General features: G+C 51.3%; 1 protein-coding gene across 3 annotated transcripts in view; it reads right to left on the reverse strand.

The window, feature by feature from the left end:
• CREB3L1 (cAMP responsive element binding protein 3 like 1) overlaps positions 1–12,500 on the reverse strand; it is an 83,947-nt gene that overhangs the window by 23,451 nt on the left and 47,996 nt on the right. For all 3 annotated transcript variants that reach the window (XM_075567516.1, XM_075567515.1, XM_075567514.1), the window contains 2 exons: positions 180–393; positions 1–15 (listed from right to left, as the gene is read on the reverse strand). The exon at positions 1–15 is cut by the window's left edge and continues 119 nt beyond it. In XM_075567516.1, the coding sequence (XP_075423631.1) occupies positions 1–15; positions 180–300 (136 nt within the window). In that variant the 5' untranslated portion in view covers positions 301–393. The remainder of the gene's footprint in view (positions 16–179; positions 394–12,500) is intronic.

The following is a 12,500-nucleotide window of genomic DNA, read 5'->3' on the forward strand; positions in this document are numbered from 1 at the left end:
CTGCACTGCCAGGCTCTGTGGTGCAAGACAACAATGGTCAACCCAGAACCAGTTAGGGAGCATTGCTCTCTTACCCCGTTACTTGCTAATCCTATACCTTCCCATATCTCATTACTCATAGGTCTATGCATACACAGTCTACCAGGAGTTAGGTTACCATCAGGTAGTGTCACACTAACCACTCGGGCTGTCCTCATCCTCCTCCTTGATGGTAAGTGCCGGGCTCTGAGGAGCTGAGTCTCCACTCAGTGAGTAGCTGTGCTCAGCCTGGATCGCCGGTGCTGGACTCTCCACATCCATGTCCAGCAGAGAGTCTCTGTCCAGCAGTGGAGGGTCATCAAAAAAACTGCTGAACAGCTCACTGGAGAAGTCATCAAGGGCTTCTGAGAAGTGCTGAGAGAGGAGAGAGAGATAAAGAGGAGGATGAGGACCAGGAGAGAGAGGAAGCCCAAAGAGAAGAGAGAGAGAGAGAGGGGGGGAGGGGGTAGATGAGAAGATGTGGAAAGAGAGAAGGGAAGAGAGACGGAGAGGAGGAGAGAGAAGTAGCACAAAGAGAGGAGAGAGAGATAAAGAGGAGGATGAGGAGAGAGAGTGAAGCCCAAAGAGAAGAGAGAGATGGGGGGCGAGTGGGGGGGGGGGAGATGAGAAGATGTGGAAAGAGAGAAGGGAAGAGAGACGGAGAGGAGGAGAGAGAAGTAGCACAAAGAGAGGAGAGAGAAAGGGAGAGAGGGGGGGTGATGAGAATTAAGAGAGACAGAAGAGAGAGAGTGCAGGGAGAAGAGGTAGTGAGAGACAGAGAGGGTGCAGATGAGGAGAGACAGAAGAGAGAGGGGGAGATGAGGAGAGAGTAGAGGAAGAGGAGGGAGGAACAGAGAGAGAGAGTAGAGAAAGAATAGAGAGAAGAGGGCAAAGGGGAGAGAAAACGAGAGGAGGAAGATAAGTGGACAGCAGGGTGATAAACAGAGATAGAAAAAGTCAGGGAAAGAGAGAAAACACAGGTATACTGAATAAATGCCATTACAGTAACTGCTTGGTTGCCAGAGGAGCTAACACCTAATTGCACAGGAAGGGGTTAACAGCAAACCCATCTGCCTATCACCGGGAAGCTGCGTTCCCAGAACACAGAGTTTTCCTGACACAAGCTCATGTTGCACATATGACAGGCGGCATCCAGGCGCTTAAACCATAACTTCCCCACATGGGAGCAAGCTCTATGTATAACACACCCAGATAAGAACATTTCCAGCACGAAAGAGCAAAGGGTTAAATCTGGGGGAGCGTAAATCCGAGATGAGACCTGACAGGCGGATTGGCCGGTTATTAAAGTGCCTGAGCCAATGAGAGCAGTTACTGGAGCCGTATGTCTGGCCGATGAGCCCGGGAGTGCAGGGTTACAATGGAGGAGTCACTATTGGTGCATCAGAAACATAGCTAGCAGTATGCACCGAGCGCACGGCTCACCCTGTGCGTGCACCGAGCGCGTGGCTCACCCTGTGCGTGCACCGAGCGCACGGCTCAGCGCACGGCTCACCCTGTGCGCGCACCGAGCGCACGGCTCACCCTGTGCGCGCACCGAGCGCACGGCTCACCCTGTGCACGCAACGAGCGCACGGCTCACCCTGTGCGCGCACAGAGCGAATGGCTCACCCTGTGCGCGCACCGAGCGCACGGCTCACCGTGTGCGCGCACCGAGCGCACGGCTCACCGTGTGCGCGCACCGAGCGCACGGCTCACCCTGTGCGCGCACCGAGCGCACGGCTCACCCTGTGCGCGCACCGACCGCACGGCTAACTAACAGCACAGCTCACACTATGTGTCTCAAGCGCACGGCCCACTAACAGCACAGCTCACACTATGTGCACCAAGAACACAGCTCACTAACAGCACAGCTCACACTATGTGCACCAAGAACACAGCTCACTAACAGCACAGCTCACACTATGTGTCTCAAGCGCACGGCCCACTAACAGCACAGCTCACACTATGTGCACCAAGCACGGCTCGCTAACAGCACAGCTCACATTATGTGCACCAAGCATGGCTCACATTATGTGCACCAAGCGCACAGCTCACTAACAGCAAAGCTCACACTGTGTGTCTCAAGCGCACAGCTCACTAACAGCACAGCTCACACTGTGTGTCTCAAGCGCACAGCTCACACTATGTGCACCAAGCACGGCTCACTAACAGCGCAGCTCACACTATGTGTGTCTCAAGCGCACGGCTCACTAACAGCACAGCTCACACTATGTGCACTAAGTACGACTCACTAACAGCGCAGCTCACACTGTGTGTCTCAAGCGCACGGCTCACTAACAGCACAGCTCACACTATGTGCGCCAAGCACGCGGCAAACTAACAGCACAGCTCACACTATGTGCACCAAGCACGCGGCTCACTAACAGCACAGCTCACACTATGTGTATCTCAAGCGCACGGCTCACTAACAGCACAGCTCACACTATGTGCGCCAAGCACGCGGCAAACTAACAGCACAGCTTACACTATGTGCACCAAGCACGCGGCTCACTAACAGCACAGCTCAAACTATGTGTATCTCAAGCGCATGGCTCACTAACAGCACAGCTCACACTATGTGCGCCAAGCACGCGGCAAACTAACAGCACAGCTCACACTATGTGCACCAAGCACGCGGCTCACTAACAGCACAGCTCAAACTATGTGTATCTCAAGCGCATGGCTCACTAACAGCACAGCTCACACTGTGTGCACCAAGCACGGCTCACTAACAGCACAGCTCACAATAAAGAAGTCATGCAGTAAAGGGCGAAAAGGCAGTCTCGGCAGGGGTTTGAACTCGCCATGTTTTTTGCGTGTTGCCCTCGCAGTATGCAGGAAGGCCCGAATCCCTGCGTGAGCTACATTTCCAAACAAATATATAAAATATGGGCATGATTAACCAATATACTAAGAAATGGTTAAGGATTACCAAAAAATACACAAATAAAAACAGCATATCTCAATATCAAATCACATAGCATCTCAAAATCGAAACATCACATTGCATCTCAAAATCGAAACATCACATTGCAAAAGAAAATAAATGTCATCTTCCAAAAAAACACAGAACCTAGAAAAATAAATATATACCAAATGCCAATCAAACAATTGAATTGTACAGTGTGTACATGATGCAATTAATCTGTGCATCATGTAACACTATGCCAAATCAATGTTCAAAATAAAAGAAACAATTACAAACAAGATACAATGTCATCCAAACAATCAAATAAAAACAAAGCAAGAAGTAAACAGAATTTTTTTTACCATCAATCAATTAATCCAATCCAAAATCAATTACAATCCAATCCAAATCAATTACACAATTCACTATTCAATTCCTAAAACCAAACCACTGTGAAAAAATTTCAAGTTCAAAGTAACCACCATCATCCAAAATCTAACCATCAAAAATAAGCCACTATTAAAAAGCAAGCCCCCCCCCCCCCGAAATAAACAATTGCAAACACCACCAAAAATTACATCTAACTAAATAAAAATTACATTACACACACATTTCTAAACAAAGCAGCAAAATACATTTTAAATACATCAAAAAAGCCAAACAAACATTTCCAAAACAAGCATTTATTATCCCTGTATGTCTATCCATATAGACATACATACACACACACACACACACACACACACACACACACACACACACACACACACACACACACACACACACACACACACACACACGCAATAAATGAGCATAAAAAATATATATCACATTAAAACATTTTTTTAAAACGTGTAAAAGTTAAATAAAATACATTTCTTTTGTTTCCTTACCTGTAGATGACCTCACTCACCGAATCCCGGGGACACCGCGCAACAGGAACAGGTAACCAAAAAAAAAAAAACCCAAGTCTTTTTCTTCTTTCTTTCTATTGGTAATCCATACCGTCACTCTCGGGGTCTTCTGTCTCTTCTGGGGTCTTCATCTGTATCTTCATGATCTTCTTTACCTTCTTCCGGCACGCCCTGGTCCTCCCTCCTCGGCGTCTGGCTCAAAAATGAGACGACATAGGCTTTTGTAGGCCTATGACATCACATTTTCGTCATATAGTTCCCACGGTCCTGATTGGGCCGTTAAAACCATGTGATTTTCAAAAAAAATCAGAATGGCTGTGCTTCATTTGCCTTTAAGATGACGTCATCCAAAGCAAGATGGCCGCTGTCACATGTTCCGTGAGCCAATCAGATCGTGGGAACTAAATCCCCAATTTGATTGGCTGTAGTAGACCATGTGACAGAGGTTTGGGTGAGAAAGCATGTGACGTCATCCAAAGGGAGTCACATGTCTACTACAGCCAATCAGATAGGGTATTTAGTCCTAATCAGGACCGTGGGAACCATATGACGAAAATTTGACGTCATAGGCCTATAAAAGCCTATGTCGTTTCATATTTGAGCCAGACGCCAAGGAGGGAGGACCTCCTCCTCCTCCTCCAAGAAGAGGACCAGGGCGTGCCGGAAGAAGGTAAAGAAGATCAAGAAGATACAGATGAAGACCCCAGAAGAGACAGAAGACCCCGAAGACCCCCGAGAGTGACGGTATGGATTACAAATAGAAAGAAAGAAGAAAAGGACTTGTTTTTTTGGTTACCTGTTCCTGTTGCGCGGATTGTTTCGAGAGCATGCTGTGTCCCCGGGATTCGGTGAGTGAGGCCACCGGGGACTCCCGTCGGCCTGGGCTATTAAACAGGGGGTGGGTGGGTTATGTATTGTTTATTAAATATAGTAATGTTTATTGTGGGGCTGTTCTCTGTATTGTTTTTATTGTGGGTAGTGGGGCTAGGTGAAGGGGGTATTGTCCCCAAGGGTGGGTGGGTGAGGGTGGTTAGGCCTCATGGGTGGTTAGTGGGAGAGGGTGTTTAGGCCTCACGGGTGGGTAGTGGGGGAGGGTGGGTTAACCCCTTAATTACTATAGCGGTTAATGACCGCTAAGGTGATTAAGGGGTTAGGGGATATTATATTGGCTCTTTTTATTCTTGTGTATGTTTTGCAGCACCGAAGGGGGACATGGACGGTGATGAGGATGAGGACGGCCTTCATCGTGGCAGCCAGGCAAGGGTGAGTGCAAGATGTATTTATTTTATTTATTCTGCTTAATGTATTTGAAATGGGCAAATGCACTATTATACATATGTGGATAAGAGTAATTTTGCCCATTACTGTAGTGTATGTGTTGGAGGTTGTATTTTTATAAGTATTGATGTATTTTTATATTTGGGGGGGGGGCACAGAATTGGTACTGCAGGCAAGCGGGTACCCCCGGACACCCGCGGGGACCACCCGAGGGCCACCGCCGGCCTATAGTATCATTCCTGTGCATCCAAAAAAATAAATATATGTACTGTATGTTAGGGGGGTATAGGGGTTGTTGGGGGCACAGGGGGTGGGTAGTGTATTATATATAGTAATGTTTATTGAGGGCCTAGGAAGTGGGTAGTGGGGCTGTAGTGTGTATTTTTTTTATTGTGGGTAGCGGGGGTGGGTGAAGGGGGTATTAGCCCCAAGGATGGGTATTTAGGCCTTGTGGGTGGGTAGCGGGTGGGTTAACCCCTTCATTACAGTAGCAGTATTAAGTCCACCCGCAACCCCCCCGCAAGGCCTAAACACCCACTAAGGGCCAAATACTCCCTTCACCCACCCCCTCTACCCACAATAAGCCTGGCACGGGTGCTTAACCCCTTCATTGCTAACCGCTAAGGTAATGAAGTGGGCTGTAAATGCATTTTTCCGGCTTCGGATGCATGCCGGGGGCTCCGGTGCTGATATTAAGGCTATCAGCTCCGGAGACCGGCATCAATCCCAGGCAGGAGAAAGACTTACATTTGTTCTAAGTGCCGTCCCGCTGCTCTTGCCGATACTTCTCCCCACCTTCTTGCCAACTTTTTTTGCCGGGACGGATAGGCGAAGAATTCTCAATTCTAGAGTGGCGATAAGCTGATCGGGGCTTCTAGAATTGAGCGTGTTTGAAAAACTGGCGATCAGTGCCGAAAAGTGGCTTATCGCCACCAAAAAGGGAACGGTATGCATTGAATGAGTGGGAAGGGAACGGTGTGCATTGAATGAGTGGGAAGGGAACGCTGTGCATTGAATGAGTGGGAAGGGAACGCTGTGCATTGAATGGGTGGGAAGGGAACGCTGTGCATTCAATGAGTGGGAAGGGAACGCTGTGCATTGAATGGGTGGGAAGGGAACGCTATGCATTGAATGGGTGGGAAGGGAACGCTGTGCAATGAATGGGTGGGAAGGGAACGGTGTGCATTGAATGAGTGGGAAGCGAACGCTGTGCATTGAATGAGTGGGAAGGGAACGCTGTGCATTGAATGGGTGGGAAGGGAACGCTGTGCATTGAATGGGTGGGAAGGGAACGCTGTGCATTGAATGGTTGGGAAGGGAACGGTGTGCATTGAATGAGTGGGAAGGGAACGCTGTGCATTGAATGGGTGGGAAGGGAACGCTATGCATTGAATGGGTGGGAAGGGAACGCTATGCATTGAATGGGTGGGAAAGGAACGCTGTGCATTGAATGGGTGGGAAGGGAACGCTGTGCATTGAATGGGTGGGAAGGGAACGCTGTGCATTGAATGGGTGGGAAAGGAACGCTGTGCATTGAATGGGTGGGAAGGGGACGCTGTGCATTGAATGAGTGGGAAGGGAACGCTGTGCATTGAATGGGTGGGAAGGGAACGCTGTGCATTGAATGAGTGGGAAGGGAACGCTGTGCATTGAATGAGTGGGAATGGAACGCTGTGCATTGAATGGGTGGGAAGGGAACGCTGTGCATTGAATGAGTGGGAAAGGAACGCTGTGCATTGAATGGGTGGGAAGGGAACGCTGTGCATTGAATGGGTGGGAAGGGAACGCTGTGCATTGAATGAGTAGGAAGGGAACGCTGTGCATTGAATGAGTGGGAATGGAACGCTGTGCATTGAATGGGTGGGAAGGGAACGCTGTGCATTGAATGAGTGGGAAAGGAACGCTGTGCATTGAATGGGTGGGAAGGGAACGCTGTGCATTGAATGAGTGGGAAGGGAACGCTGTGCATTGAATGGGTGGGAAGGGAACGCTGTGCATTGAATGAGTGGGAAGGGAACGCTGTGCATTGAATGAGTGCGAAAGGAACGCTGTGCATTGAATGGGTGGGAAGGGAACGCTGTGCATTGAATGGGTGGGAAGGGAACGCTGTGCATTGAATGGGTGGGAAGGGAACGCTGTGCATTGAATGGGTGGGAAGGGAACGCTGTGCATTGAATGGGTGGGAAGGGAACCCTGTGCTTGAATGGGTGGGAAGGGAACGCTGTGCATTGAATGGGTGGGAAGGGAACGCTGTGCTTGAATGAGTGGGAAGGGAACGCTGTGCATTGAATGGGTGGGAAGGGAACGCTTTGCATTGAATGAGTGGGAAGGGAACGCTATGCATTGAATGAGTGGGAAGGGAACGCTGTGCATTGAATGGGTGGGAAGGGAACGCTGTGCATTGAATGGGTGGGAAGGGAACGCTGTGCATTGAATGAGTGGGAAGGGAACGCTGTGCATTGAATGGGTGGGAAGGGAACGCTGTGCAGTGAATGGGTGGGAAGGGAACACTGTGCATTGAATGGGTGGGAAGGGAACGCTGTGCATTGAATGGGTGGAAAGGGAACACTGTGCATTGAATGGGTGGGAAGGGAACGCTCTGCATTGAATGGGTGGGAAGGGAACGCTATGCATTGAATGGGTGGGAAGGGAACGCTGTGCATTGAATGAGTGGGAAGGGAACGCTGTGCATTGAATGGGTGGGAAGGGAACAGTGTGCATTGAATGGGTGGGAAGGGAACGCTGTGCATTGAATGAGTGGGAAGGGAACGCTGTGCATTGAATGAGTGGGAAGGGAACAGTGTGCATTGAATGGGTGGGAAAGGAACGCTGTGCATTGAATGAGTGGGAAGGGAACGCTGTGCATTGAATGGGTGGGAAGGGAACGCTGTGCATTGAATGAGTGGGAAGGGAACGCTGTGCATTGAATGGGTGGGAAGGGAACGCTGTGCATTGAATGAGTGGGAAGGGAACGCTGTGCATTGAATGGGTGGGAAAGGAACGCTGTGCATTGAATGGGTGGGAAGGGAACAGTGTGCTTGAATGGGTGGGAAGGGAACGCTGTGCATTGAATGGGTGGGAAGGGAACAGTGTGCTTGAATGGGTGGGAAGGGAACGCTGTGCATTGAATGGGTGGGAAGGGAACGCTGTGCATTGAATGGGTGGGAAGGGAACACTGTGCATTGAATGGGTGGGAAGGGAACACTGTGCATTGAATGAGTGGGAAGGGAACACTGTGCATTGAATGGGTGGGAAGGGAACGCTGTGCATTGAATGAGTGGGAAGGGAACGCTGTGCATTGAATGGGTGGGAAGGGAACACTGTGCATTGATTTGGTGGGAAGGGAACGCTGTGCATTGAATGGGTGGGAAGGGAACGCTGTGCATTGAATGGGTGGGGAGGGAACGCTGTGCATTGAATGAGTGGGAAGGGAACAGTGTGCATTGAATGAGTGGGAAGGGAACGCTGTGCATTGAATGGGTGGGAAGGGAACGCTGTGCATTGAATGGGTGGGAAGGGAACGCTGTGCATTGAATGGGTGGGAAGGGAACACTGTGCATTGAATGGGTGGGAAGGGAACGCTGTGCATTGAATGGGTGGGAAGGGAATGCTGTGCATTGAATGAGTGGGAAGGGAACGCTGTGCATTGAATGAGTGGGAAGGGAACAGTGTGCATTGAATGGGTGGGAAGGGAACGCTGTGCATTGAATGAGTGGGAAGGGAACGCTGTGCATTGAATGGGTGGGAAGGGAACGCTGTGCATTGAATGGGTGGGAAGGGAACGCTGTGCATTGAATGGGTGGGAAGGGAACGCTGTGCATTGAATGGGTGGGAAGGGAACAGTGTGCTTGAATGGGTGGGAAGGGAACGCTGTGCATTGAATGGGTGGGAAGGGAATGCTGTGCATTGAATGGGTGGGAAGGGAACGCTGTGCATTGAATGGGTGGGAAGGGAACGCTGTGCATTGAATGGGTGGGAAGGGAACAGTGTGCATTGAATGGGTGGGAAGGGAACGCTGTGCATTGAATGGGTGGGAAGGGAAAGTTGTGCATTGAATGGGTGGGAAGGGAACGCTGTGCATTGAATGGGTGGGAAGGGAACGCTGTGCATTGAATGAGTGGGAAGGGAACGCTGTGCATTGAATGGGTGGGAAGGGAACGCTGTGCATTGAATGGGTAGGAAGGGAACGCTGTGCATTGAATGAGTGGGAAGGGAACGCTGTGCATTGAATGAGTGGGAATGGAACGCTGTGCATTGAATGAGTGGGAAGGGAACGCTGTGCATTGAATGGGTGGGAAGGGAACGCTGTGCATTGAATGGGTGGGAAGGGAACGCTGTGCATTGAATGGGTGGGAAGGGAACGCTGTGCATTGAATGGGTGGGAAGGGAACGCTGTGCATTGAATGGGTGGGAAGGGAACAGTGTGCTTGAATGGGTGGGAAGGGAACGCTGTGCATTGAATGAGTGGGAAGGGAACGCTGTGCATTGAATGGGTGGGAAGGGAACGCTGTGCATTGAATGGGTGGGAAGGGAACAGTGTGCTTGAATGGGTGGGAAGGGAACGCTGTGCATTGAATGGGTGGGAAGGGAACAGTGTGCTTGAATGGGTGGGAAGGGAACGCTGTGCATTGAATGAGTGGGAAGGGAATGCTGTGCATTGAATGGGTGGGAAGGGAACGCTGTGCATTGAATGGGTGGGAAGGGAACGCTGTGCATTGAATGAGTGGGAAGGGAACAGTGTGCTTGAATAGGTGGGAAGGGAACAGTGTGCTTGAATGGCAGGTTTCCTGGACAGAAATATCCTAGAGTTCAAGAGTAAAAGGAAAAGGAGTTGGAAAGATTTCTCCGGGCTGGAGAGAGTGAGATGAGGCAGAGACGGGCGGCATGTCCAACTGGCCTCATATCAAAGGAACAGCAACACGAAGCCAAGACTAACCCAGGACTCATAACCAGAGCAGTATGCAGCCTCACCGTTCTACCAGAGACACACAGGGAGAGGAGATCCAGGGAAAAAGGGGGGGGGGGGGAGATCCAGGGAAAAGGGGGGGGGAGATCCAGGGAAAATGGAGGGGGAGGAGATCCAGGGAAAAGGGAAACAGGGAGAGGAGATCCAGGGAAAGGGGAGAGAGGATATCCGGGGTGGGGGGGAAAGAGTGGAAATCGTGGAGGACAGGGAGAGGAGATCCGGGGCTAGGAAGAGATCGGGGGGAAGGAGATCGGGAGAGGTGATACGGGGGAGACAGGGTGAGAAGATACAGGGGGAGACAGCGTGAAGAGATATGGGGGCAGGGAGAGGAGGTACAGGGTGAGGGGGTACAGGGGGGAGACAGGGTGAGGAGATACAGGGGGGAGACAGGGCGAGGAGATACAGTGGGGGAGACACGGTGAGGAGATACAGGGGGAGACAGGGTGAGGAGATACAGGGGGGAGACAGGGTGAGGAGATACAGTGGGGAGACAGGGGGAGGAGATACAGGGGGGAGACAGGGGGAGGAGATACAGGGGGGAGACAGGGGGAGGAGATACAGTGGGGGAGACAGGGGGAGGAGATACAGTGGGGGAGACAGGGGGAGGAGATACAGGGGGGAGACAGGGGGAGGAGATACAGTGGGGGATACAGGGGGAGGAGATACAGGAGGAGACAGGGGGAGGAGATACAGTGGGGGAGACAGGGGGAGGAGATACAGGAGGAGACAGGGGGAGGAGATACAGTGGGGGAGACAGGGAAGGAGATACAGTGGGGGAGACAGGGGGAGGAGATACAGTGGGGGAGACAGGGGGGAGACAGAGGGAGGAGATACAGGGGGGAAGACAGGGTGAGATACAGGGAGGAGACAGGGTGAGGAGATACAGGAGGAGACAGGGGGAGGAGATACAGTGGGGGAGACAGGGGGAGGAGATACAGGGGGGAGACAGGGTGAGGAGATACAGTGGGGGAGACAGGGGGAGAAGATACAGTGGGGGAGACAGGTGGAGGAGATACAGTGGGGGAGACAGGGGGAGGAGATACAGTGGGGGAGACAGGGGGGAGACAGGGGGAGGAGATACAGTGGGGGAGACAGGGGGAGGAGATACAGTGGGGGAGACAGGTGGAGGAGATACAGTGGGGGAGACAGGGGGAGGAGATACAGTGGGGGAGACAGGGGGAGGATATACAGGGGGGAGACAGGGTGAGGAGATACAGGGGGGAGACAGGGTGAGGAGATACAGGGGGGAGACAGGGTGAGGAGATACAGGGGGGAGACAGGGTGAGGAGATACAGGGGGAAACAGGGTGAGGAGATACAGGGGGAGACAGGGTGAGGAGATACAGGGGGGAGACAGGGTGAGGAGATACAGGGGGAGACAGGGTGAGGAGATACAGGGGCAGACAGGGTGAGGAGATACAGGGGGAGACAGGGTGAGGAGACAGTGGGGGAGGGAGAGGAAATACAGGGAGAAGAGTTATAGGGGGGGAGACATTGAGAAGCGAAACAGGGGGAGGAGACAGGGTGACGGGATACAGAGGGGGGTGTGATCGGAGGGAGGAGATACAGCAGCAGAGACGGAGAGGAGAGACAGGAGGAAGGATGCGGGGGAGAGAGAGATTGTGAGAGTAAGTGAAGGGGAGAGAGAGAGTGTGAAGGGGAGAGAGAGAGATATAGAGAGATACAGAGGGATACAGAGAGATACAGAGGGATACAGAGGGATACAGAGAAAGAGAGAGGGTGAGAAGGGGAGTGATGGAGGGAGAGAGAGTGAGAGTAGCTGGAGACCTACCACTGCCTACAGAGAGAATACACTCTGGCACCCTACCTACTGAAGGTAAAAGACCCAAAACAGAGACAGACCCTGGGCCAGTACAGAATAAGTGCCCACAGCCTAGAAATAGAAACAGGCAGACACAGACAGAACTGGAAGCCCTGGGAGATGAGAATATGCCAAAGATGTGAGCTAGGTGAGGTAGAAGATGAAACTCACTTCCTGTTGCGTTGCACACAATACTCTGAAGTGAGGAGCGCCCACCTAGAGAAACTAACTGCTGTTATCCAGAACTTTAATAATACAGAGGAGAACCAAAAAATAGCGATCCTCCTGGGAGAAGATGAAACCCCCGCAGAACTGTCTGCACACTATATCAGCACCTGCCACAAGCTGAGAGACGTACACTAACCCCTACACCCCTGTACAAAACTGTTACCCATATACCGTGCAATCATTATACCCTATCCCCTAGTATTCGTGTAATTATTGTCCCCCACCCCCTATTATCCACGCTTTGGCAATACTGAAATGTTCTTTCGTCATGCCAATAAAGCTGATTTGATTTGATTTGAGAGTGTGAAGGGGAGTGATGGAGGGAGAGAGAGTGAGAGTGTGAAGGGGAGTGATGGAGGGAGAGAGA

This window comes from Ascaphus truei, chromosome 12, assembly GCF_040206685.1.
Source record: "Ascaphus truei isolate aAscTru1 chromosome 12, aAscTru1.hap1, whole genome shotgun sequence".
In the NCBI taxonomy this organism is placed as follows: Eukaryota; Metazoa; Chordata; class Amphibia; order Anura; family Ascaphidae; genus Ascaphus; species Ascaphus truei.